Source organism: Cynoglossus semilaevis, chromosome 16 (genome assembly GCF_000523025.1).
Source record: "Cynoglossus semilaevis isolate Cse_v1.0 chromosome 16, Cse_v1.0, whole genome shotgun sequence".
In the NCBI taxonomy this organism is placed as follows: domain Eukaryota; kingdom Metazoa; phylum Chordata; class Actinopteri; order Pleuronectiformes; family Cynoglossidae; genus Cynoglossus; species Cynoglossus semilaevis.
Genome location: NC_024322.1, coordinates 12002008 through 12027629, shown reverse-complemented (window position 1 = coordinate 12027629; position 25622 = coordinate 12002008). Strand labels below are relative to the sequence as shown.

The following is a 25622-nucleotide window of genomic DNA, read 5'->3' as shown; positions in this document are numbered from 1 at the left end:
TTGCATTTAAACATGCAAGTCTGAGGTTTTGTCATAGAAGCGTTGTGAGGATGATGTTCTTTGGGTTGTATGTCGCTCCAAGCTCAACATTTCTGTGGCCACTTCATCAGTTATGCCTGATGTGGTTTCAGTATGTGAGTTTGTTCGTAAGATGTCCTTTCAACAGATTTGTTTTCTTGGTCACAGCTCATTTTCTCTGCAGTTCTTTTTAACCTAAAGACACTTGTAGTAAAATGAGTATTACTTTTAGTTATAAATATGAAATGATTCATATGAATGTCAGAACATTTATCTTCAGCTCTGGACACACTGCATGAATCAGTTCTCAGCAATTTGAGAAAATTAAAATATATTGTGCAATTTAATAAAAAAGTATGTTTACAGGATCGCAGGCATATACAATAAAACCTGACCCTGGAGCAGCAGGATGTTAACTTGGTAATTACCCTGTTACTGTACTAACAAGGTTGGTCTTATGTCATACAAGGTGTTTCAATTCAAAGAAAGTGCAGACTGTGTCTTTGAACTGGAGCTGAGTCACTACTTTAACTTCTACCATATAAAATAAACAACTTTCTTTATTCTGGTTTCTGTTGCCAACTGCTTTGAAGGTGCTTTGAAAAGTAATTAAAATAACTACTCAGTTTAAAATTATTCTTAGTTTTGAAAAATAAATATTCTGCAATCTGGTGTCATCAGAAATATTTGTTGTTGAAAATGTGAACAAAAATCCACAGTTTTTGCCTTTGTTTTGCTTCTTACTCTGATCAACATTTCAGCAGGTCATTAACTGGAGTTTCCACCTTTGCTGTTTGCTCATTTTACCCAAACTTTATAACAAAACTTCACACAATCCTACTTGGCTGACCTTTAAAATCCTCACCTAAAATTTTCCCTGACACTTTTAGCATTTGTTTCAGACAAAATTAAAAAAAAACTATGAGAAAGCTAAAATACAGATTTTGGTTTATTTATGTTTATTTTAAGAAGGTAAGTTGGTATACCTCCTTTAAAAAAGTATTTCATTTCTGTAATTTACACCTTGAATATTTGTGTCCAATCGAAAAAGAAATTAAAAATGTGATTTTTTAATTTCTTTTTTTTTCTTGATTGAAAACAATTAAAAGCGACTCCTTTAGACCCTCTCATCTCCTCAGTGCTGTCTGGCAGCCGTAAGTCGAGTATACAGTACTATGTGACCGCTGATATTACTGTGGTACATGAAATATTTAGCAGCACTGGGACTCCACATAAACACATCTTCAGTGGAACGCCATGGTTTCACGCCATATCACAAACATTTTAGGGCATCAAATGCACCGCCTGTCGTGGACTGTCATTTTTGGCGTGTTAATAATAAATCCGGTCTCTGCCGCAGACATACTTTGGCACTCACCGCCCATTAATAGGTAAATACGGCGGATAAATAGGTAAATAACGCAACCGATGTCGCTGAGAATACTCCACAATAATAGTAGTAGTATTCTGGAGAACACACCTTTGTTGTTGATTGTTTTCTGTTATTTCTGTCCCGGTGTGTGAAGTAAATCAGAAACCCACATGCTGTAATCAAATAAAGGCCCGTGTCACACCACATATACATCACTTTTTGCGCACAGCCCTTCTCAGATTGTTCTAATTAAGAGCCGTCTAATTAAATTACAACCTCGAGTTAACCAATGGCAGCACTTGTTTCATTAGCAGCAGGCAGAGTGATGGGAGGAAAATCCTTCCTGATTGCAGCCTGGTGTCAATTGGCTAATTTGCTGCCTTTGGAACCTCAAGTCATCGCCAGGCGTTTTCATAGTGTTACATTAGGAAAGGCGCGCGCAAAAGCCCGTGCTATAGGTTGAGCTAATAGTGGCGTCCTGTCGAGATATGCAGGTGGAGAATTGCATCTCGCCGGCGGCTGATCTCTCCAAGAAATTTATGAATGTGGGCAGTGGCTTTTCGAGCTCCGATGGATCAGAGCTGGCTCTGCAGGACCATCCTATTATATCTGCAAGTGACAACCTGGAGAGAAGTTCACCTCTGAAAAAAAACTCCAGGGAGATGACGAATCAGTCAGAGGCAGACAATTTTCCCGACTCCAAGGACGCGTCAGGGGACGTCCAGAGGGGCAAACTCTCTCCTGGTCTACACGGAGTCACTGACATCCGTCACAATTTCGATGTATCTGCAGGAGAAAGGTGCATCTTTTCTCCGTCCACGCAACCGCAGCCAGTCTCAGCGACTCCCAGTGCCATGTTTCCCTACCCGAGCCAGCACGGACCGGCGCACCCGGCTTTTTCCATCGGAAGTCCCAGCCGCTACATGGCCCATCATCCGGTCATCACGAATGGAGCTTACAACAGTCTGCTGACCAACACTTCCCCTCAAGGCTACCCGACCGCGGGCTACCCTTACGCACAGCAGTACGGACACACGTACCAGGGAGGCGCTTTTTACCAGTTCTCCTCCGCGCAGGCAGGACTGGTTCCAGGGAAGGCGCAGGTTTATCTGTGCAACAGGGCCCTGTGGCTGAAGTTCCACAGACACCAGACTGAGATGATCATCACCAAACAAGGAAGGTGAGAGGCTCATTTACCCAGCATTCGTTCATCCATCAATAGAACAGAAATCTAACACCAGAGCATTAAAGGTTTTTTTTTTTTTTTTTTTTTACAGTCCTAGAAAAAAACAAACACAAATGAAGTCGATATTAATAACCGGACTTTTTAATTCCAGTGTCTTTTCTTACTGATTTGACTTGTTTTTTATTTTTCTCAGGCGGATGTTTCCATTTTTGAGCTTTAACATCTCTGGCCTTGATCCAACTGCGCACTACAACATTTTTGTGGACGTAATTCTCGCTGATCCAAACCACTGGCGCTTCCAGGGAGGCAAATGGGTGCCGTGTGGGAAAGCAGACACAAATGTAGTAGGTAGGACGATGTTTTATTTATCACAATTGTTTGGGCAATTAAAGCGAATTACACTTATTTATTTAAAATCTATTTATTTCTTTGTTTTTTTGTATGAAAAGACTGAATAGAAACGAAAATTCGTGGTAAAACAAAAAATCTCAAATGATCAAAGTTGAGTTTCTTTTCTTTATTTTTTTTTTAATGTTTCATAGGAAACAGGGTTTACATGCACCCGGACTCTCCAAACACGGGTGCGCACTGGATGCGTCAGGAAATATCATTTGGGAAACTGAAGCTGACAAACAACAAAGGCGCCTCGAACAACACAGGACAGGTAATGGGAAGAAAGCACTCACTTCAATGGTTAATTTGATTTTAATTTTTTTTTTTTTTGAGTTAGAAATAATTTTTTGAGCGCAACAAATGATTTTTAGACTGGAGTCTGCAGTGATTTTCTTCTCCACCTCCAGATGGTTGTTCTCCAGTCTCTCCATAAATACCAGCCCAGGCTCCATGTGGTGGAAGTAAACGAGGACGGGACAGAGGACAGCAGCCAACCAGGCAGAGTCCAGACTTTCACCTTCACAGAGACGCAGTTCGTCGCCGTCACCGCGTATCAGAACACGGACGTACGAACAGATTCGATTTTTATTACCCCCCTCCCCGCCTCCTCACATCAATATCCATAATTTATTCACATTTTCACTTTAAGAAAATTATCAAACAAATTCCTTTCATCTTTTTTATTTCCATAATTTATATTTGCAAATTTATAATTAGCGAAAATATATCAAACAAATCAAAGAAGTTCAGATTTAAATAATAAAATAAACTAAAGAAAGTCACACACAATAAAAATGATAATTCTGCCATTTGTCTTTTGTTAATTTTTTTTTCCCATTATGCACAGATTACACAGCTGAAAATCGACCACAATCCGTTTGCCAAAGGATTTCGAGACAACTATGACACGTAAGATTATAACTTTTCATATAAATATATATTTTTATTAATTACAATTCTGCATTCTAATGTTTTTACCGTTTGTGTGTGTATTTAGTTTATTTAGACGATTTTTTTTTTACCAGAAATTGTGATTTTCTGATCTGGTAACCGGAAATATCGAGAGCAACATTTTTGTTAAATGCATTTCAATAAATCTATATTTATTAAAACTGAATGAAGAAACCAGGGTAAATAAATAGAATGAATATATTTGACGGACAATAAAGTGTTCTTAAAGTGTCATAAAATTATCTGACAGTAAAAAAACAAACAAACAAAAAACTACAGCATTAAATAAATACTCTTGATTATGTGTTTTTTTGGGGGGGTTGATTTTTGTATTTTTTTTTTTTTCAAGCCATGAATGATCCAAAAGTTTGAATTTACTCTGACAGATTGACAATTTGAAAAATCCAGGGGAACTGAGGCAGAGTTGGAATCGATATTAATGCACTTTTTTTTTCTCCCTCATTTTTGTTTTCGCGTGTGGCGGTCAGTCGAGTGTCTGAACTGTGTTCTGTTTTCGCCCCTTCTTCTTCAGTGTCTACACAGGCTGCGACATCGACCGCCTCACTCCATCACCGGGTGACTCTCCGCGTTCACAGATCGTGCCTGGTGCCAGATATGCCATGCACAGCTCTTTACTGCAGGACCAATTTGTCAGCACTTATGCCAAGTCTCGCTTTCACCCTGGCGTGGGGAGCGCTCCTGGCACGGAGCGCAGCGTCCCACTCGGCAACAGCTTGCTGTCCCCGCAGCAAAGCGAGGAGCCCACTGTTGCCACCCCCCCGCAGCGATGGTTTGTCACCCCTGCCAACAACCGACTGGACTTTGCAGCCTCGGCATACGACGCAGCGGATTTCGCCGGTAACGCCGCCACCTTGCTCTCCTACGCAGCGGCCGGAGTGAAGGCGCTCCCCCTGTCGACCGCTGGCTGCTCCCAGCGGCCTCTGGGCTATTACGCGGACCCGTCAGGCTGGGGAGGACGCACTCCGCCGCAGTACTGTGGCGTCAACAGCAAACCCAGCTCGGTCTTTTCCTGCTGGCCCTCCAACTCTATCGGAGCGAGGGCCTGCACCAACTACCTGACGGAGGAAGGTGACTCCATCCCCACGGAGAGGTCGCCCATCGCCGCCACGGAGGAGGCCAAACCGAAGGACCTGACCTCCGAGTCGAGTTGGATAGAGACGCCGTCCTCCATCAAATCCATCGACTCCAGCGATTCTGGAATCTTTGAGCAGGCCAAGAGGAGGAGAATCTCACCTTCTGCCACGCCGGTTCCAGAGACAGTGTCTCCGCTAAAGTCTGAGCTGCTGGCGCCAAGGGAGTGTGAGAAGAACTGCACAAAAGACATTGGATATTATAGTTTCTACCCTCACAGTTAAATAAATACTCCAAAAAACAAAACAAAAATCTATCTATCTATCTCTCTATCTATCTATCTAACTATCTATCTATCCATCCATCCTACAACCATCATCTAAATACAACATTAATTATTGCCACCTCCTAAAAATGGCCAAAGTGTACATTTCTCCACCCTCCACCGTCCAGGCCTGGATTCTCTGGGTCAGACTCTGACTTTTTCCCCCTTGTAAATATCAACACATTGTGCATACGGTATAATACGGGACTTTTGGTGGTAGTGATTGGATGTCCACACGGGGTAGATGACGTCTAATCCTAGTGTTTGAAAAGAAAACAACGCCTCATCTCTTGTTAAAGTAGCCTTTAACTGTTAGATTAAAACATGTAAATGATAATATTGAGGACTATGTACAGTAGGACGTTCGTGTGTAGCATACACTGGCAAAATAACCCACTGTCAGTGACGAAACAGTGTATTTTGTACCTGACGAAGGGGCAACCAAAAGATTATGACGTCACGGAGGTCACTGCTACATCCGTACCAGATAGATGTAGGTAAAACTGTTATAAATGTTGTTACTGTATAGACATGGGTTCTGATTTATATTTTATTTATTTATCCTCGACTGAGTTGTTCATTTCAGAACGTTATTTTTCATATAGCTATGCTGTCGTGCAACTTCCTGTATCTGCTGTAACGTGATTGAAACGAAATAAACGATGCTATCGTCCGTGATGTTTTATTCAATGACCTCCTTTAAAATTACTGTTTTCTTTTTTAAATTATTAAATATATCATACATTTAAAAAGAAAAAAAATCACGTGAGAAATTATTACGTAATTACGAGAATAAAATACAACAATAATATAAATATGTATAATATTAAAATTCCAAATGGTTAAGATGGCCAAAAGCGAAATAATAACACTGATGTCAAGATGTAAATCGCATTATAACCAGGCAAAAATAACCCGTATTAAAAAAATATTATTTTTCTTCACACAGCTTAGTTAAAAATAAGCCAAACTGTAATTTACCGTGCATTTCATCATAACAATAATAATAACAACAACAACAACAACAATAATAGTAATAGTAGTAGCTTGTAAATGGAGACAATTTTATAGAGCTGAAAAAAAGCCAATAATATTATGTTTTTATCATTTGGTGAAATTATTATTATTATTGCCAAAATTGCAGTAAGTTAATATTTTTTTTCCTAATTTATTTCCTGATTTGCTGTTAGCACAGGCTGCACGAGATCCTAGAATATAGTTAATGAATCAGCCATCTCTCACACTAACACACACTCTCGCACCCCTGTGTTAAAGTGTGTGTGTCGGTGTGCTCTACTTTTTCTTTTCTTTTTCTTTTTTACACTTACTAATTGTCATTTTTAAATTGAGATGCATTTGCTGATTCAAACAGCAGATGGCGACAAACAAACGTCGACCCTATAACATACAAGCGTTTTCTGTCTGTGGGCCGAAGCTCTTAGGGACTAAAACAGACCTGTAAAATCGAAGAAATTAAAAACAGATGTGTTTTTGTTTCTTAATAACAGTTTATTGATGTAACCATTTTCTTGTGCTGTTTAATTACAGCCCCGACTGCGGTTATCATCTGGATACAGAGACACATGGATGCCGTGGTCTACGCCAGATGGCGGTACATTACTGCTATTAAAAATAAACTTCAATATGTTAAACAGCAGCAGTGTACAGCGCAATCTGTCTGAAAATTAATAAAACTATCACATTTAATAATAACACAAATAAAGTGACGTAGCTTATGGTGCAAATGATTTGCCCAAATTGCCCAGATGGAGCCGTGCTCACCACTCCTTAACGCCCACCCACCCCAAAATTTAACAATTTCTCTAGATTTAAAAAAAAGAAGCTTATTTTTAATAGCTCAACATCCTTTGTTGCACTAAAAACATCTATTCAGTCCTTCTAAAAATGTACATGTTGAAATTGCATCAGAATGCCCACGTGGACAATCTGGCTGCACCGGTTACAATATTTATCACAACACCTATCTTTAGTAGCTGGCTATAATTAAGCCGGAATTTATTTTTACTATTTTTGATTTTTTTTTCACTGTTAGAGTTTCTAGCTGGAGAGAAACTACTATATAGAAACTATAGAAATTATTTGTATTTTTAAAAAATAATTTTGAGATTACTATTATTAGTTTTTATGTTTATCCTCTGATGAACATAGTGAACATTTTTAGGATAACTTTCTGAAACCTTTTGGCACGGATGGCGCATTTCATGAGTAAGCCCTAACATCTTAAAAAATACAAAAATAAAAATATATATAAATGAACAAACGGAGACATCACAACAACCTGAAAAAAAAACCACCATCTCCGGTGTCCAGTGACATTTTTGTCATCTTCCTAATTTACCCTGTGTGTCTAACGCTGGTCAACAAACGTTACTAAACTCCACGGCGGTGTTGACGCAGACGCACACACCATAATAAAACCCACTGAACCACTGAGCAGCGTCCCACAATCTTCTCCGAGCTACTGACCGACCGAGTGACCCACCGACCATCGTACAAACATGTGACCGTGTCTGCTGCACCTGCACACTGGATAACGTCTCCACACTGGACGCTCCTGCTCCGCTCCTCTGTTCCCTCAGACCGGAGATGACGGACAACAGTTCCACGGACCAGGGGACCCCACGGGAGCCGCTGCTGCCATCGGTAAAACAACAACGTTGTATATATTTAAACCTGTCTGCCATAACGGGACGTGATTTTACAGGTCGGTGGAACAGTGATGCTGTGAGTGAATGTCGAAACTGATGAAACTGTTCGCCGCCGATTTCAGCAAAGTTTTTCAGCATTAAAAAACTATTTAGTTCCAAAATCAGTCACAGTGTCTCAGAGACACACGTGTCAAATCTAATGTTTCAGTCTGATGTCGTTTTACAGCATGACGACCTATATATAAAAAAAATACTGCATGACATTTTCAGTTAAAATATAAATTGTCATGTTGTGACAGTCGGTTTACAACATTTTATTTAATGTTGCACAGTGACAACGTAATGGGATTCAGTGTGTTAACTTCACTCTATGCTGTACAGTAGGAGAAATCCCTGATTTATACAATATTTTTCTTGTGCCATCAAGTTATTATGGCATAAGTCAGGGGTCGGCGACCTTCAACCCTAACAGAGTCCAATTTTGACATTTCATGTGAATATCTAAAAATCACAGACAGCTGCAAAAAAGCATTCTGACCATTTAAATCAGGGATGTGTTAATTAGAATTAGACCTGATGTAGACCTGGAGGACCAGATTTTAAACAGGATCCATCTGGACTGTGGATCTACATAGAACCCAGCAGTATTTAGTTTAATAACTTTGTCCTCAAAGATGTAGTCATGGCTGACGCAAATTCCACTGAGAGTGTCATGTATTACCAATGGTACCACACTGTGCACAGACAGTTATTACTTAAAAAGACTAGTTTTCTAGTGGCCACTTCTCTTACATCTCATCTTGCTCCCGTAGTGTTACTTGACTGACTTTTTCAGTCAGTTCAGTTTTCAACCAGACAGTTGAGTCGTAGGCATCAATATCTAAATATGGTCATTTGTGACAAAAGAAATGTGTTGGTGACATGAGGCATTTGTTTGGATATAATCTTTTAGTGCTGCACACAGACATTAGCATAAGATGTGATCAAAATAATCTTTTAGTGCTACACACAGACATTAGCATAAGATGTGATCATTCTAAAAAAGTATTAACATGTATAAGATCCTAGTACTGTCAGCAGTACGATGAAACGGAATACTTCCCAAACCTTCCTGTGAGAGACTCGATGTTTTGCCCTGATTTAGGGAAGCAGTACAATGAAACGGAATACTTCCCAAACCTTCCAAAATTCACCAGCAGGTATTAACCATAGATTAAATGTGGTGATCATTTCTATTCTTTTTAGGTTTCTTCCTCCTTTGGCTCCTCCGTTGGACGACCAAGTCTGGTGAGTTACCCTGTAGGTGTGACAGCAGTGATTACAACAAGGATCAACGTTAAGTCCTCTGTTGTACATCCCATACATCTACAGCAGAAGGAGCAGTATGTGTGTGGTGGCTTATGTGTAAGATTAACCCACTGCTCTTCCAGCCCCAGTTGATTAGATTCCGTATTTGAAAGGTTTAAGGACAGCTTTACAGGCAAATCTGTTTAAAAGACACATTTTATACGAAACACAAACGCATATTGTGGCTCAACAGGATTTCGATTGCCATCCTTGACGAGATACCGCGGTGATGTCACAGCTGAACCATGATGAGCGTCTCATCGCTCTGTTGATAGATGCTCAATCACAAATACCACTTGTCTGACACACCAGAAGGGCTGCAGTGACAATCAGAAATGCTGTGAAGCCTCAGAGCTCGGCTAGTGCTGCCTTAGAATCGGACCAGAACACGTACTGCGGTGGAGGACACAGGGAGAAAGCTCATGCATTCTGAAAACTTGGAGGTGCCTTGTTTCTTCAGTTATCAGGTAGGAAGAGGCTCGGGTCGGAGAGATCTCGGGCTGAGAGTTATTTGTCAGCTACAGATGACAGTTTGTCTCCTCTGAAATGCCAGATACTTAGGAAAGCTGCTGCTGAGATTTGTTGGCTTCTGTAAAGAGCTTTTTTTTTTTTTTTTGTTAATCGAAATTAATCCTGATCAGAATTTAAATTTGCAGTTGGGATAACGAGTTCTCAAAGATATATTAAGCAGCAGCACTTTGTGAGGAGATTCAGGTCTAATGTGTCCTTCTCCTCAGTGGTAAAGTTTACCATGGGATATATGAGGATTACGGTGCATTTTGCTGCACATCAAAGCCAGTGCACTTTAAAATATCAAAGTTACAGATGTTTCCAAAACTTGCCAAGCTTCTGATCCGACCTACTTCAGGACATTACAGGGTTTTAAGGTGATTTTTGTTTTGCTGCGTTGTTGGCTTAAACACGAATGTTGGAGCTTAGTTTTGCCTGAACTGAACTGAGAACTTCTACTGTTACAGTAACAGCAAGAAGCATTTTTGTACTTGGATGTTTTCAGAAATCATATGTACTGTATACTATCACATAGGGATATATTTGAGTCAAGTATTAGTCCTGATACTGATACTGTAATGGGAAGTATCCTAACGCTTTTCTTAGTTTAACGTCACAGTAGATTGACTTACAGTATATATCCCCAAAATTGTGTGTGTTAATGTTTTTACTGAAACATTGAAGAAATGCTGCTCAACATAACTGGTTACAAGAGGAGACAATGTTTTCTGTTGAAATTTGTGAAAGCTCTGCTCACTTTCTGGTCCAATGGCTTTGCTGACTATGCAAAATGTTTTTTATTATAACTTTTACTCACACCTGCGAGCTGTACATTCAATACAACACTGCTCTTTATTTCATTGTGAATATCAGTGGCGAATACACAAATGGAAGTACTCAAAAACAATGGTAAAAGTAAGTGATTGTTTTAATCATGGTGCTGGACATTACAGGAATCTAAGTAGTGTTTTAAAATGCGACCACGGAGCACACATGCAAAGGATAATGTATTCGGTGCCGTAGTGACAAATACCAGCAGTTTAATCTGAGCAGATACGCTGATCCCTGCCCTTTGTGGATGGATTATCGACATCAGCCTCATCCCTGACCCAGCCCATGTGGCAGTGCAGCTGCAAACAGCAGCACCAATAATTATCCTAATGCTTCGATGGTCAACTGGTGGTCAAGAAGGCACAGGGGTAAAACTGATCTCCAGGGAGATTAAAAAGAGAGACAAAAAAAAAAGCTTTAATAAAGATTAAATGAATAAAATGGAATAAATACAATCCTTTTTTTTTGGCTCTAATGTTGGAGAGTTGACCGTTGTACACGTTGCTCTAAAGAAAGGTGGTGATCAGGAGTGTGTTTTTGTCCATGAAGCTTTGCTGTCATTTCTTGGATTTACAGGCGATGACGTGACATACGTTTCCCCTCCTTTATCCAGAGCAGTGGTGTGATAATCCTGACCAGAAGTAATCTTGCCTTGATGTTAGCAGTAAATGATTCCATGAATAAAAAAGCACTGATCATCTCATGATCATTTTTGAAGAAAGTGTGTATTAGCTCAGGTATTAGCATGAGAACAACATCCAACTTTCCCACTCTTTTGTCTTGAGTAGCTCCATTGTAGCGTCCTAGCTAACTGACATGCGTTAGCATGGTAGAAATCAAAGTCCGATTTTTTTAACTTTAGGCCTAAATAAGCTGATCATTAGTTATAAACCATACATATTTATTTCCGGTGTGATTGAAACAGTTAAATGATGATTTCACCTCATTCTACAAACATTAATAAACAACCAGCTGTAGCTGATTCTCTCTCACTGTCTCTGTTCACGGTCGTTACATAAGCAGACACACATTCACACCACAGAATGACTGTGTTTTTTTCTGACTCACTTCAATCATCTCATCTCTTGTCATTCTCTGCTACGTCCGTGTTTGTCATTTATTGTAGCATTGGAATTAAAAAAAAAAAATCTTAGGCATTAGCCTAATGACGCGGTCTATAAAGGCCAAGTCAAAGGTCACACACCGACAGTCTAATGACATGTTCATGATCATTCAGCAGTGTCTCTTATAATCTGGCAAAAGCTCCGTATCGAGGATTATGTTCTTTTATTCTCTTCTCTCTCCTCTGAGTTTGACCGTTCGTAGTTATTTATATACTTATTTGTGCTGCACTGAAAAAAGGAACTGTTACATTGAGTTACACACACTCACACACACATATACACAATAACCTTCTGATACTTCTAACAGTTTCTTGCAATTTAGTCCGGCCGTGTTTCACCTTTTGAACCGGACTGGAATCATCAAAGTAGCAAGGTGAATAATTCATGGCTGGCTGTACGAGAAGCTTTGTGTTTGGACTCGGTTGTTTTTTTTCTTCTCCTCCTCGTCATGAAGAGACGTGCAATTAGTTTCTTTGGCAACCAGGCTTTTCAGCTGGATAATGTGTTTGTTCACAGTGACCCGGACTGTGAGAGATCACCAAGTCAGCTAATGTTTTATTTCACATTATGTTAAGGACACACAAGTACCCTGTAGTCCAACGGCTGATATCTCTGTGCCGAGGATTTCATTTTGTACTTTTCTCCCTCTCTCTCTGTGTTGGTCAGAAAAACGAAGATGAGGCCGTGGTGGACCATGGAGGAACACGTTCCCAACAGGGAACTAATTTTGAGCAGGAAGATCTGGAAGGTACCTGGAGTGATTGAATCAGTGAAAGAAAATTAAAAAAAAAATCATTTCAATAAATAAATAAATCAAAGTTGTGCTAAGCGGGGCTACTGCAGTAGATTCCACCCACTCTGTCCTCATCGCCGCTGCTGTTTGCCCTGACAGCTTTTACACAGTTGAGAGATGAGAGCAGAGTGGGAGGCAGAAACTGTGGGTGAGATGAATTCACATCAGTCATGTTGTAAACACTGAAAACCAGAGATAAGAGTGAGCGTTCCCAGTCTGATCAAATGTGATCACAGTTTCCTGTATGTTCCTGTTACAACACGTGTGTAAAAGAACGAACCAGTAACTGTAGAAATGACTGATTATCGACTCAATATCAACACTGAAGCGGCGCATGTGAAATAAAAAGCTACAGCTAGAACCAGGATTTAGAACCAGAGTCGGAGCCCGTCCTCACGCAGCATCTGAAACTGTTCTGGAACTTTCCCCAGGCCACAGGACTCTCTACATCGGTGTCCATGTCCCTCTGGGCAGCAGCAGGCATCGCAGTCATCGCAGACACCGTCACCATGGAAACAAGCACAGGAGGAAGAACATGGACCCGGCCCTTACGTTGGATGAGGGTAGAGAGTCTCCTCAATATGGTACTGATCACAGTGACGAACATGTACCAGTGAAGTGTTTCATATTCTATGTCTTTTCTTAAACAACGAGAAATGTGTCTGCAAACACCTGCAGCGCCGTACCCACAGCCAATTTTTTGAGAAATGTGTATGCAAACAGATGTTGAAGATGCTGAAGAAAGAGATGCCTTCACTGTCCTAGGAAATGAGATGACCTGCAGTGTCGTACCCACAGCCAATTTTTATCTCTGGTTTATCTCTGGTCTCAAAGAGTCAGTTTTGCAAATGCATCAATTTTGGAACAGATCGATGAAGTGTTTAAAGGTTTAGGGGCTATAGAGTATTGTATATTGTATTTTACACAGTGATTACCAGTGTCTCAAAGAGTCAGTTTTGCAAATGCAAAAAAGAAAAAAAAATCCCCAATATAACACTTACGGTACCATCAGTGGTATGCGCACCATAGATTGAGAACTGCTGTCTTAGGCCATTTATGAGGTGATTAATAAAAAAGTCCCTTATTTTTCCCATGATGGGAGGAATTTACAGTGTGAGTCTTTGCAATACACACAGGCAGCCACAGGAGGCGCCATTAAGTATTTTGTTCCTTTGGGGCTTGAACCCAGAACCTTCTGCGTGTAAGGCAGATGTGTTGAAATTGGTAGTGTTACAGATTAATGCCTAAGGAAAGCAAACAATACCGCAAATGGACTCGATTTAGTTCAATCAGATTATCATCTGATGGAAACCTGTAGTAAATCAGAGGAAGTGACTTGACCGGAGGACAAACCAACATCATCCATTAGTTATAATCATTTAATAATCTGAATGTCATCCTCTCCCATCTCCCCCCCAGACACTCCCTCCCAGAGGGTGCAGTTCCTGCTGGGGGCTGAAGATGACGACGAGGAGCACATCCCTCACGACCTCTTCACAGAGATGGACGAGATCTGTGTGAGGGACGGAGAGGATTCTGGGTGGAGAGAAAGTGCCAGGTCATATAAACAGTACTGTCCTGTCACTACACACACACACACACACACACACACACACACCGTACCCCTGCCCATGCCTGTGAAACCGCTCCACTCTCACTGATGAGAGATGAAGCTGTGCATGTGACGTCTGACATTGTCATTCACTGTTCTAATCCACAGTGTTTTGTTGACGATGATCTGATGACACTGCACACAGACCCAGGATAGATGATGAATATTAGAACAGATTGGCAGCCAGTTTGCTGCCTCCTGTCCTGATACAGCTAATGTCCCCCGTCTCAGGTGGCTGAAGTTTGAGGAGGACGTTGAGGACGGTGGGGAAAGGTGGAGCAAACCTTACGTGGCCACGCTGTCTCTGCACAGTCTGTTTGAGCTGCGGAGCTGCATCATCAACAGCTCAGTCCTGCTGGACATGAGGGCCGGCACCATCGACGAGATCGCAGGTAACCTCACGTCAGACACAGGTTTATCCACCAGTTTGATGTCCAAACATTACAATATTCGAAATAAAGTCACACCTCAGTGCCGACGTGTACATCGAACACCAGCAGGAGTAGCATTTGAACTGTAAATTGAACTCTTGTTATACAGACATGGTCTTGGATCACCACGAACTGTACTCTCCACTGGGTGATGAGCTCAGACAGAAAGTGCGGGAAACTCTTCTGAAACAGCATCATCACCAGAAGCAGAAGAAGCTGAGTAACCGCCTCCCCATCGTGCGCTCCCTGGCTGACATGGGCCGACGCGCATCGGAGCTCCATTTGGACAAGAACGGTAAAACCCAAGAGCTGTGACCCAGACGTTTGGGACTCTGGGTTGTTATAGTCGCTTAGTAAATCAGTTATGGAAGGAACATTAAAAAAAAAAGAGTACATTTTCAGTGTGTTCTAAGATGCGCTGAGGCCCAGTTTGTCTGAAATTCATCTTCTTGTGTGTTAATATAAATGAATGTGTCTGTTTTGTCCAGGTCAGCTGTTGTCTTCTCAGTGTCATTTGGCCGCTCCAGAGGGGAAGAGTGACGTTAGCAGAGAGAACAGTTGTGTTGACCTCAGCAAGGTACGATACATACACCACAATTTCATGGTTCATTATATACAAGTTACATTTATGGCATTATTATTATTATTATTATTATTATGTAAATACAGTATTTCTTAAGCCCATTACATTGTATATTTCCACACATTCTTCTGCAGCAGAGTCTAATCTGAATCAGTCAGTGTCAGATTATGGATTACACTGTGTTCAGATTGGATGCTGTATATTCGCAGCCTGTGCCTCATTTGATAGTCAGGACGTTGTGTGTATAACAGTGTGTTTCATGCAATAAACAGGTCATTGTTGTTAATGGAGAAGTCATTTAGACAGGGATTAGGATTATATTCTGGTACATATTGTATCATAAAGGACAGATCCAGCACTGGTTATAATCATACACAGCATGTGAGGACCTGTCCTGTACTGTAGATGTTCTGACTCATTTTTTACCAACTTGGTGCAAATAACTTCCTGTTGAAACACAGATTTTTCTGCTTGGTGCAAATAACAACTTCCTGTTGAAACACAGATTTTTCTTTGAATCTTTTTATATTAAAATACCTATATCTTTACAGCATGGGATTCAATTTAAACTTTTATTTGTTCAGTAGAAAAAAATATATATAACACAAATTGCCACAGTTATTGGTTGTTTTTGTCTTCGTATTTCAGAGCCAAATGAGCAAACAACACTTGAGACAACACTTGAAATTTTACACATAATTATCACTGAAAAAATTAACACGTTTTAAATTCAGGATGTTTCTCTTCCATTCAGGTCCACTTCAGAGGAGAACACAGAGTTCTCTTTGTCTGGGTCAAAACTCATCAGAACCAGAATTAGTAATGATGTAATTGTGAAGGTCAAATTAAAAACAATGGATTTCAGGTCATATTTGTAAATCCACATGTTGAGTCAGTTCAGGGCAGTTACTAACCTTATTAGAAAACATGTAAAAACAGACGTTAGCCTCTTAGATCAGTTACTAACCTTATTAGAAAACATGAAAAACAAGACGAGATGAATGTAAAAACAGACGTTAGCCTCTTAGCAAAAGCCTTGAGTTTGACATACTGTATGTGGTCAATACAACACTATAGACCAGGAGGGTGAAACTCAGTTACATCAGCCACAACAAGTAACAGTTCCTGTATCCAACTCATCCAACTATACAGATTTCTTTGGTCAAAGAAGTGGACATAATCCTAAAGTGTGATGATCAACAGTGGAGTTGATGAACTCCTGAAAAATAAATCACTCAGAATATTAGCTCTACTTTTCCTGGACAATGAACCCTTGACTGTTTTTGTTTTTCTCTCAGACAGACCTTCATTTCATGAAGAAAATTCCACCAGGAGCTGAAGCCTGTAACGTGTTGGTGGGCGAAATCGACCTTCTGAATAAACCGGTGGTGGCATTTGTTCGACTCTCACCAGCCGTTCTGCTCGGCGGTCTGACCGAAGTTCCCATCGCCACAAGGTAAATGTCGGCGAAAGGATTTGTTTCACCAGAAAAAAAAAGTATTTTTTTGAACAAATGAAAGACAGTCATCCACGTCTGCTCTCAGGTTTCTGTTCATCCTGCTGGGGCCCCTGGGCAGAGGACTCCAGTATCATGAGATTGGCAGGTCAATTGCGACACTTATGACTGATGAGGTGAGGGCGTCTTATAGAACATTACTTCAGCTCATTATCCTTTTGCACTTTGCATGAATTCACAGTTGAAGTGGAACCTAAGAAATTGGTGAAGTGATGCCAACATTTCCCAGCGTGAATCTCACTCAGAGCGTCCATGACATTGTGCTCTTGTCTATTAGTCAGCGCTAAATTCTTTTTTCGTTTATCACCTCTGCGGAAAAAAAAAAGAAAAAACCTCCATGCTCAAAAATGAGGTTTAGCAGAAGTGTTCCTCTGTTCTGGAGGTTGATTGTCTTGTAAAGTCGTGGACAAAAGTGTCGGCTAAATGCATGACTTTTACAGTCAACTTGAGACCAGGGATGTTCGATATGAACTTTATCCAATCTGCTGATATTGCCCGAACATTTAATTTCTGATTCCGATATTGACCGATACCGATATATATTTCCCCATTTCCCTCCAAAACTGCAGTGAACATCTCAGGACCCTACAAGCAATTCCAGCATCTTTGGCTAAACCCAGGCAGATATCGGGTTTTCATCATCGGAGGAAAAACCAATAACTAGCTAATATCGGGCCAATAATATTGGTCAGCAGACATTATCAGACATCCCTACTTAGGACTTTTTTCCCCCAATCGACAGGTATTTCATGATGTGGCTTATAAAGCCAAAGACAGAAACGACCTGATCGCTGGGATTGACGAATTCCTCGACCAGGTGACAGTTTTGCCTCCGGGAGAGTGGGATCCATCTATACGGATAGAACCTCCAAAGAACGTTCCGTCTCAGGTTCGTCAGAATTTTGTCCAACAGCCTGGTTTAAATTTGACTGAATTGACTTTGGTTCTCTCTGGGGAATTCACTGTGGTAATTTTTAAAACAGGAGAAGAGGAAGAAGAACCACATTTTACCCAATGGTTTAGTTGAAGGCGAGGAGGAAGAGGAGCACGGCGGCCATGACGGCCCAGAGCTGCAGCGCACAGGAAGGTGGGCAGAGAGAGTTCCTGTCCACACTGTGGATGTTGCTGTGATGCTGATCGTCTATTTTTGGGCAAACTTGGTCTGTAGTTGTACTGTAGGCAGAGTGGTTTCCATGGAGACGCACTGCTTTAACAGAATTTGTAGTATTCACAGACACATTTCTTCTACTCTGTCACACGCTGATCCAAACGAGGAGCCGATCATTGAGACAAAGTTCAGTCAAATTCACACCTCTGATATTTAACAAGCGTCTGGAGTGGCGTTAATTCCTCATTCATTACTACACCTGTGTACATTTGTACTACGTTCAAGTCGGTATCTGTCTCTCTGAATTATGCATTTGATGATATGGGGAAATGGATATAATACTACAATGAAAAACATTTCTGTCCACAAGAGGGGGCCATGACAGAAAATAATTGAGAACCACTGGCTTAACCACAGTACTTTGTGTCCCTCTTGTTACTGCAAATAACAGTGTTTATTTTTCCCAGATGGTTCGGTGGACTCATTGTGGACATCAAGCGTAAAGCGCCCCACTATTTGTCCGACTACACTGACGCCGTCAGTCTGCAGTGCGTGGCCTCCTTCCTGTTCCTCTACTGTGCCTGCATGTCTCCTGTCATCACCTTCGGAGGACTCCTGGGCGAGGCAACAGAAGGACGCATAGTAAAGTGGCCTGTTCACCGTCTGTATTTACACCTGTGACTTTGTCTGTACTCAGGGATTACCTTTGTGCTCATTCACTGTATTTCCCAGAGTGCAATAGAGTCGCTGTTTGGAGCCTCGCTGACTGGAATAGCCTACTCTCTGTTCGCTGGCCAGCCTCTCACCATACTGGGCAGCACCGGCCCGGTTCTTGTATTTGAAAAGATACTGTTCAAATTCTGCAAGTAAGTCAGCCGCTGATGACAGCTTAGGATAAATCTTCATGTGCAATAACAAAGATATCTCTCTACATATGTGTGGACGACGCCTTTCATGGCAGGTCACGACCTCTGCAAACGAAAAACCACAAAAAAAGTACTAACCCAAAAAAAAACAAAAAACAAAAAATTTCGCAAGGCATTATGACGACATGTTTAGCACCCTCTGCAGGGGAGATCAAGACATCGTCTTAAAACAAGATTAGCAGTTTTGGCCCCACAGTTACATTCTTTATAACAAGTTAGATAATATATATTGTTAAAACTAAAACAAGATTAGCACGTTTGGCCCCACAGTTACATCCTTTATAACAAGTTAGATAATATATATTATTATGTAATTATTTAGTTATACATTAGTATATATCATGAATTTGTATTTATGTGGTTAAATACTGATTGCAGATCTAACTTCCTGCATTTTTAACAGATTTCCCCTTTTCCCTTTTCTTTCCTTCACACAGGGAGTACGGCTTGTCCTATCTGTCCCTGAGGGCCTGTATCGGTCTGTGGACAGCCTTCCTCTGTATCTTCCTGGTCGCGACCGACGCCAGTTCCCTTGTTCGTTACATCACACGGTTCACAGAGGAAGCCTTCGCCTCACTCATATGTATCATATTTATTTATGAAGCCCTGGAGAAGCTTTTCCACCTGGGGGAGCACTTTCCCTTCAACAAGAACAACAACCTGGACAAACTCACCATGTACTCGTACGTTCTTTTTCAATGTCACTCTCCCATCCTAAATAAGCTGTTAGTCAGTCTATGTGCGGGGGTGAGGGTGAGGAGGGTGAGGGTTATTTTATTACACAGATGTTCCTGTGCCTCCACAGATGTTCTTGTGTCGAGCCAGCTGACCCCACCAATGGCACCCTGAAGTTCTGGGAGATCAACAACATCACCGCCTCAGAAATCTACTGGGAGGCCCTGGAGGTCAAGGTAGCGTCTAATTAAACGCCAACAATCTGGATTTAAAAACATCGACAGAAGAGAAATATCCAGACGTGGTGGTTTTAAAAGTTTTTAGCAGTTAGTCATTTAAACATGGACGCTTTCCTAAAGTGGCATTTCCTCCCAGAGATTAAGGCCACAGGGGCTGGATTATATTGGATTACTCAGTGCACATCACTCAAAGCCCTGTTTCCTACAGACACCGGTGTTTGTGCACACTGTGAAATCTGCCAAAGGCTAATTGTATGAAAAAGTAAAACCTCTGCTCTGTGTCTCTGCTGTTACAGGACTGCGTGGAGAAGAGAGGGGAGTTTGTGGGCAGTGCCTGTGGCCCACATGGACCATATGTCCCTGACGTCCTCTTCTGGTGTGTCCTTCTCTTTTTTTCTACCGTCTTCATGTCTGCATTCCTGAAGGAGTTCAAATTCAGCAACTACTTCCCCACAAGGGTACAGTTCAGTCGTTCTAACATCTCTCCTTATATGTGCTGTATATCTAGCTATTGTTTTTACCCACATACAGTCCTTGATACAGAAGCACGGTGTTGTGGCACCCTCTGGTGGTCAAACACAGACATTCCTTTGTTTAAAAAAAAAGGAAAAGCTTTTTCTTTTTTCAAGTATATATTTTTGTCTTATTCCTCGTCAGGTGAGGGCCACCATCAGTGACTTTGCTGTGTTTTTCACCATTGTTACGATGGTCTTGGTCGACTACGCCCTTGGAATTCCCTCTCCTAAATTAAAGGTTCCCAGTGTGTTTAAGGTAAGTAAAGGGCCTGACCAAAGGTGATAAAGGAAGGATCTTCATCCTCATGATTTTAATGACATTTTATACCAGCCGACCAGAGACGACCGCGGTTGGTTCATCAACCCACTGGGTCCAAACCCGTGGTGGACGGCGGTCGTTACACTGATACCAGCCCTGCTGTGTACCATCCTCATTTTCATGGACCAGCAGATCACTGCTGTCATCATCAACAGGAAGGAGCACAAGCTGAAGGTACCATCGACAACTAAGAGGACCATGTGTGAGATCAACTGTAGATGAGAACAACCCTCAGCTTCTTCTTCTTCTTCTTCTTGTTCTCCCTCTCAGAAAGGCTGTGGGTATCACTTGGATCTCTTCATAGTGGGGGTGATGCTGGGCGTCTGCTCTGTGATGGGTCTGCCGTGGTTCGTAGCGGCCACCGTCCTCTCCATCACCCACGTCAACAGCCTGAAGCTGGAGTCCGAATGCTCGGCTCCCGGGGAGCAGCCCAAGTTTCTCGGAATCAGAGAGCAGCGCTTCACAGGCCTGATGATTTTCACCCTCATGGGCAGCTCTGTGTTCATGACCACGGTGTTGAAGGTCAGACTGACGTTATACTGTGTATACATGGACTTTTCATTTTGCTACTAATTGTATTTAACCTTGAATGATAAATCATTGACACGTTTTTAATTTCTGCAGTTCATCCCAATGCCTGTGTTGTACGGAGTGTTCCTGTACATGGGAGCCTCGTCTCTCAGAGGCATCCAGGTAAAGTCATAGACCGGGGGTGTCAACCTCAAATTCACAGTGGGCCAAACTTAATATTCTTCTTTGAAAAATTGGCAATTGTGCATGTTTCCCTTCTGTTCAGATATGTAATGCAGATTTTTTTTTCATATGGAAACAAAAAGTAGTTGGGCCTGAGTTTGACAAAGCTTATTATAAACACATGAGTTTTCACAGGCCAACAACAAAAAACAAAATGTATCTGCAATAACATAGCACATACATCATTAATACTACAAATACTCCAGTATATAGGATCTATATTTAGAGCTGGTGGGCCAAATATAGATACATTGCGGGCCAGATTTTGCCCCCGTTAGATCTGGTGGGCCAAATATAAATACATTGCGGGCCAGATTTTGCCCCCGGGCCTGAGTTTGACATTTCCATTGATACTTCCAAATTCATTAAAATGTTATATACAGTATATATTTTAAATAGTGTATTATAAAGAGGTCCAGGTCCTGATGAACACAGAAAGTTGTTGAAAAATAGAAAACCTTGTATCAAACGTGTATTTCTGATTTATAGTATTGTGTACTGTAGATACACATACTGTATCTACTCTGTTTTACTTTTATTGTGCACACAGAGTATGAACAACGACAATAAAGATTCTGTTCCATGTTGAGGCCCATAAAAAAAAAAACCAACGTCTGCTAAATGTACCGTGCGTTCACCACAGACGGTGAACTCCATGTGTGTGTTTAAAACGAGACACAGATCAGGGCAGTGGTGTTAATTTGGAGGATCCTCCACCACATAATCTGTGCAGACTGTTAATTCCCACAAAGCCACGATTGGGGATCGCCTCCATATTGTCTGGCTGCCCAGATATGTGAAGTGTTAATTGGCCACTAGTGTGTTCCCGGCACTTACACAACACCTGACTGTTATTTAATTGCCCTGTTTACTTCCTCTTTTCTCCATTTTTCTTTGGATTATTTTTATATCTGGCCTTTAAAAAAATAGATTTAGACATAAATATCAGGCCAAACCATTTGTTCTCACACATGTAGCAGACATTCAGGGAGTTGTCCATACTGCGTGTGTGTGTGTGATAACACTGTGTCTGATGTTGGATATATTTTGTGATTTAAATTTAAATAAGTGCATGTCCCTGTTTAAATAAACTAAAAGAAAATCTAAATAAAAAAAAAGAAAGGTTTTTCAAAATTGTCAATAATTTGTCTTCTCCAGTTCTTTGACCGCCTGACACTGTTCGGCATGCCGGCCAAGCACCAGCCAGACTTCATCTATCTGCGACACGTACCCCTGAGGAAGGTGCACCTGTTCACCATCATCCAGCTCAGCTGTTTGGTTCTGCTCTGGGTCATCAAGACCTCCAGAGCTGCTATTGTCTTTCCAATGATGGTGTGTGCACAATCCAATTACTGCACACTGTCTGCAGGCACATTACACAACCAGCACAGCTTTCATTAGACACCAGGGTGGACAGTCGTCTGGTCACTGTCAGTCTTGTCTTGTTTTTAAATTCCATGTTGTAAAGAGATAGAAAAAGGTGAATGCTCCTTTAAAATGTCACCTCACAATCACGTTGGTTTTTAACATACATCAGGTGAGTTCAAGATTCAGCCTTACACCGAATTGTAGGCCCAAGAATTTTTTATGCTCCAACAACCAGGCATTTTGATAAATTTGTTTGAGCTAACAATCGGCCGACCTTTTTACTTAGTGAACTGTTAGCAGTATTTTTGACTTTTCTGAATATTAGGTCTTTTGCTTAATTTTTTGGGCTAATTTTAGACATTTTTGCTTTGCGTTCTGGTTTTTCCCAGAATTCTTTAGTCATCATTTAGATCCTCTAACGTTCATATTTTCTGAATTACGACGTTTGTCTCCACCGCTGCAGGTCTTAGCGCTCGTGTTCGTCAGGAAGCTGATGGACTGCATCTTCACTAAGAGAGAGCTCAGCTGGCTCGATGACCTGATGCCAGAGAGCAAGAAGAAAAAGCTGGACGATGCAGAAGTGGTAAATCTGCGGCCATCACCCACGTACGTCACCCTGTGTTAAATGTCTTTAACCTCATGTTTAATCTTCAGGAAGAGGAGCAGAGTATTCTGGCAGAAGACGAGGGAGTCGTTCAAGTACCACTGGAAGGATACAAGTACGTTGTAGTACTGGTGTTAAGTAACTGTATACTTTATTTTTCTTTTCTTCATAAGCAACACTTAACATTCTGTTTGTTGCGTCTTCACAGAGGATTACCCATCATCAACATCACTGATGAAATGTCAAAGGGTTCCTTTGGAAATACATGGAATCCAAACAGCTGAGAACAGGACGATGGTAAACCACACAGGAAAACCGGTAGTATCTAGAAATCATATATTTGAATATAAGTTGCACCTGACTATAAGTCGTGAAAAAAAAACAAAAAAACAGTGCGACTTATAGTCCAAAATCTACCAAACATTTCCAAAAAAACTTGAAATTTTTTTCCTTCTCTCTCGTTGCTCACAGTTCTCCACAAAAACGCAACAGGACACGCTAAGTATTTTTCGATGTAAGAACCTCGGGAGGAATGTGACAGAAAAAAACGTTGTGAGTCTTTCATGTTGTTTCCTTACTCGTGACCTGTGACCCAACCTGTGGTTCACACCTCATGAATTTTTCACACTACAGCCAGTTTTGTAAATGTTCCACTTGTTCGTCAACTACCAGATTTTCTTTACTATAAGTCGCTCCGCAGTATAGAGTGCCCTCTTGTGGCTGTCATTGTGAAAATACCAAACATATCCCACAATTCCCACCTGTGTATAATTCACAAACCCAGCCAAAGGATGAAGAAAAGTGCGACTTATAGTCCAGGAAATATGGTAGTGATCATTAGATGTTTCTTGTTTTATCAACATTGTAACAGTCAACGTCCAGTGTGACTTAAGGAAGGTCTGGATCAGCTTCTTTGTTGTTCTTCTAATTTTTTTATCTTCGTTTGAATGACTTTAATCGAGAACATTTATCTGATTGCAGCAATATGTTACTGGATGTTTTATCCAAAAAAAGCTGAAGATATTAAAGGCAATACATTTCTGTAAACTCGTGCTCGTGTATTAGTTGTAAACAGCACCTGGTAAATGTGACTAGCAAACCTAAGACAGGCAGAGATTTCTTTAAACACAACCAGTGAACAGACAATGATCTGCTGCTGTTGTGAAAATAAAATCCCTTCATTTTAATACATATTTTTATGGAAGTATCTATGTAGAAGAGTTTGCTTTAAATACTTATTAACCTAATGATGACGTTCTGTAATTATCATCCTGTCGTTTATGTCTTTGAAATAAAGGATGTCATAAAGACTTTTTTAGGTTTGTACGTCTTTTATATATTTCAACCTCACGTTTGTTATGGGTTTGATTCAACAGAACACAACAATAACAGTTCACATACGGGATGTTTGACATTAACTTTTTTGCCGATATCTGATACGCCCATATTGTCCAAACATTTTTTAGAGAAGCTGGGTTGAGAGCAATAAAGTAGTTTAGAATGAGTTACTGCAATTGTGTTCCAATAAAAGTTCTTCAGAGCACTGAGGCAAATGACTGGTCCGTCACTGGGGCATTAGACTAGTTTTAGAGCACACGTCATTTGGCGAAACACAGGCATTGCGTCAACATCAGGCTGATAATGTCCGTGTGCCGATATTATCGGTTTATGTTTGTGTTTGTGTTTGTCATGGACTCCATTCTAATGTCGATTGCTGAGAACACACACTCCTGTTACCCTCAAACTAAGGTTTTAAAACACAACACTAACAGACAGTTGATGAGGAAACACACTGGCTCAACGTGAAGGGACATTTATCTTTGATGCAGTGACCCTCCCCCCCTAACTCCAAATCATGCAACAGTTGTTGCAAGTTTTGCTGCTAAACCGCAAACACAGAACCCCAGCAGTAAAGAAACATTCTGTCTAAACACATGGTAAACAACAAGAGAGCGTCACAGCAGCACAGCAACACACAACACACACGTTCTCACAGCAAAACAACTGAAAACCAGAGCCAGGGAGCAGCAGGTATATATAGGAGAAAAGGGGGCGGGGCTAACAAGTCACAGGTGAGGAAGGTTAGCAATCAGCATGGAGAGAAACACAGGAGTCAGGACCAGGTGGAGGAAGAGGAGGTATGATTACAGGAGGCAGGAAGTGGAGCAGCCAGAGAAGAAAAACACTGAAACACAGTGAAATCTGAAGAGAAAAATAAGTGAAATAGGAAGAAAAAAACAGAAACTGAGTTTCAATGGATAAAATATTAAATTGAGTTTTCAAATGTCTTCTAACAAATCAGATCAGGTGACATGTTCAGCAGCAGGGACGCTGCCCTCTGTTTGTATTTTCTCTTTTTTTC

The 25622-nt window shown here is 41.0% G+C and overlaps 2 protein-coding genes across 4 annotated transcripts; both read left to right on the top strand.

Moving 5' to 3' along the window:
• Nucleotides 1-569: 569 nt before the first annotated feature.
• Nucleotides 570-6019, top strand: tbr1b (T-box brain transcription factor 1b). The gene is made up of 6 exons (XM_008328700.3): nucleotides 570-2570; nucleotides 2770-2924; nucleotides 3119-3240; nucleotides 3377-3535; nucleotides 3817-3878; nucleotides 4453-6019. The coding sequence occupies exons 1-6, from the start codon at nucleotides 1879-1881 to the stop codon at nucleotides 5294-5296; spliced, it is 2034 nt and encodes a 677-aa protein (XP_008326922.1). The 5' UTR covers nucleotides 570-1878; the 3' UTR covers nucleotides 5297-6019.
• Nucleotides 6020-7436: 1417 nt separating this feature from the next.
• Nucleotides 7437-24879, top strand: slc4a10b (solute carrier family 4 member 10b). 3 transcript variants are annotated; one of them, XM_008328701.3, is made up of 26 exons: nucleotides 7437-8001; nucleotides 9252-9293; nucleotides 12485-12566; nucleotides 13043-13195; nucleotides 14031-14169; nucleotides 14455-14615; nucleotides 14764-14949; nucleotides 15143-15231; nucleotides 16536-16693; nucleotides 16782-16869; nucleotides 17496-17642; nucleotides 17737-17840; nucleotides 18329-18503; nucleotides 18594-18727; nucleotides 19225-19470; nucleotides 19593-19698; nucleotides 19998-20159; nucleotides 20359-20472; nucleotides 20548-20709; nucleotides 20806-21057; nucleotides 21160-21228; nucleotides 22447-22620; nucleotides 23120-23239; nucleotides 23311-23375; nucleotides 23469-23557; nucleotides 23732-24879. In XM_008328701.3, exons 1-25 carry the CDS (start codon nucleotides 7945-7947, stop codon nucleotides 23542-23544), a joined length of 3261 nt encoding a protein of 1086 aa, XP_008326923.1. In that variant the 5' UTR covers nucleotides 7437-7944; the 3' UTR covers nucleotides 23545-23557; nucleotides 23732-24879. The 3 variants fall into 3 exon arrangements, with proteins under 3 accessions (XP_008326923.1, XP_008326924.1, XP_024919536.1); XM_008328702.3 differs by lacking the exon at nucleotides 9252-9293; XM_025063768.1 differs by lacking the exon at nucleotides 7437-8001 and having other exon boundaries at nucleotides 9126-9820.
• The last annotated feature ends 743 nt before the right edge of the window (nucleotides 24880-25622 follow it).

Bases quoted from the DNA above. Each gene is read 5' to 3' on its own strand.
- tbr1b (XM_008328700.3), top strand. From the start codon at position 1,879: ATGCAGGTGGAGAATTGCATCTCGCCGGCGGCTGATCTCTCCAAGAAA. The intron at 2,571-2,769 runs GTGAGAGGCTCA...TATTTTTCTCAG, and splicing joins ATCATCACCAAACAAGGAAG to GCGGATGTTTCCATTTTTGA. The intron at 2,925-3,118 runs GTAGGACGATGT...AATGTTTCATAG, and splicing joins AGCAGACACAAATGTAGTAG to GAAACAGGGTTTACATGCAC.
- slc4a10b (XM_008328701.3), top strand. From the start codon at position 7,945: ATGACGGACAACAGTTCCACGGACCAGGGGACCCCACGGGAGCCGCTG. The intron at 17,643-17,736 runs GTTCGTCAGAAT...TTTTTAAAACAG, and splicing joins CAAAGAACGTTCCGTCTCAG to GAGAAGAGGAAGAAGAACCA. The intron at 22,621-23,119 runs GTGTGTGCACAA...CCACCGCTGCAG, and splicing joins CTATTGTCTTTCCAATGATG to GTCTTAGCGCTCGTGTTCGT.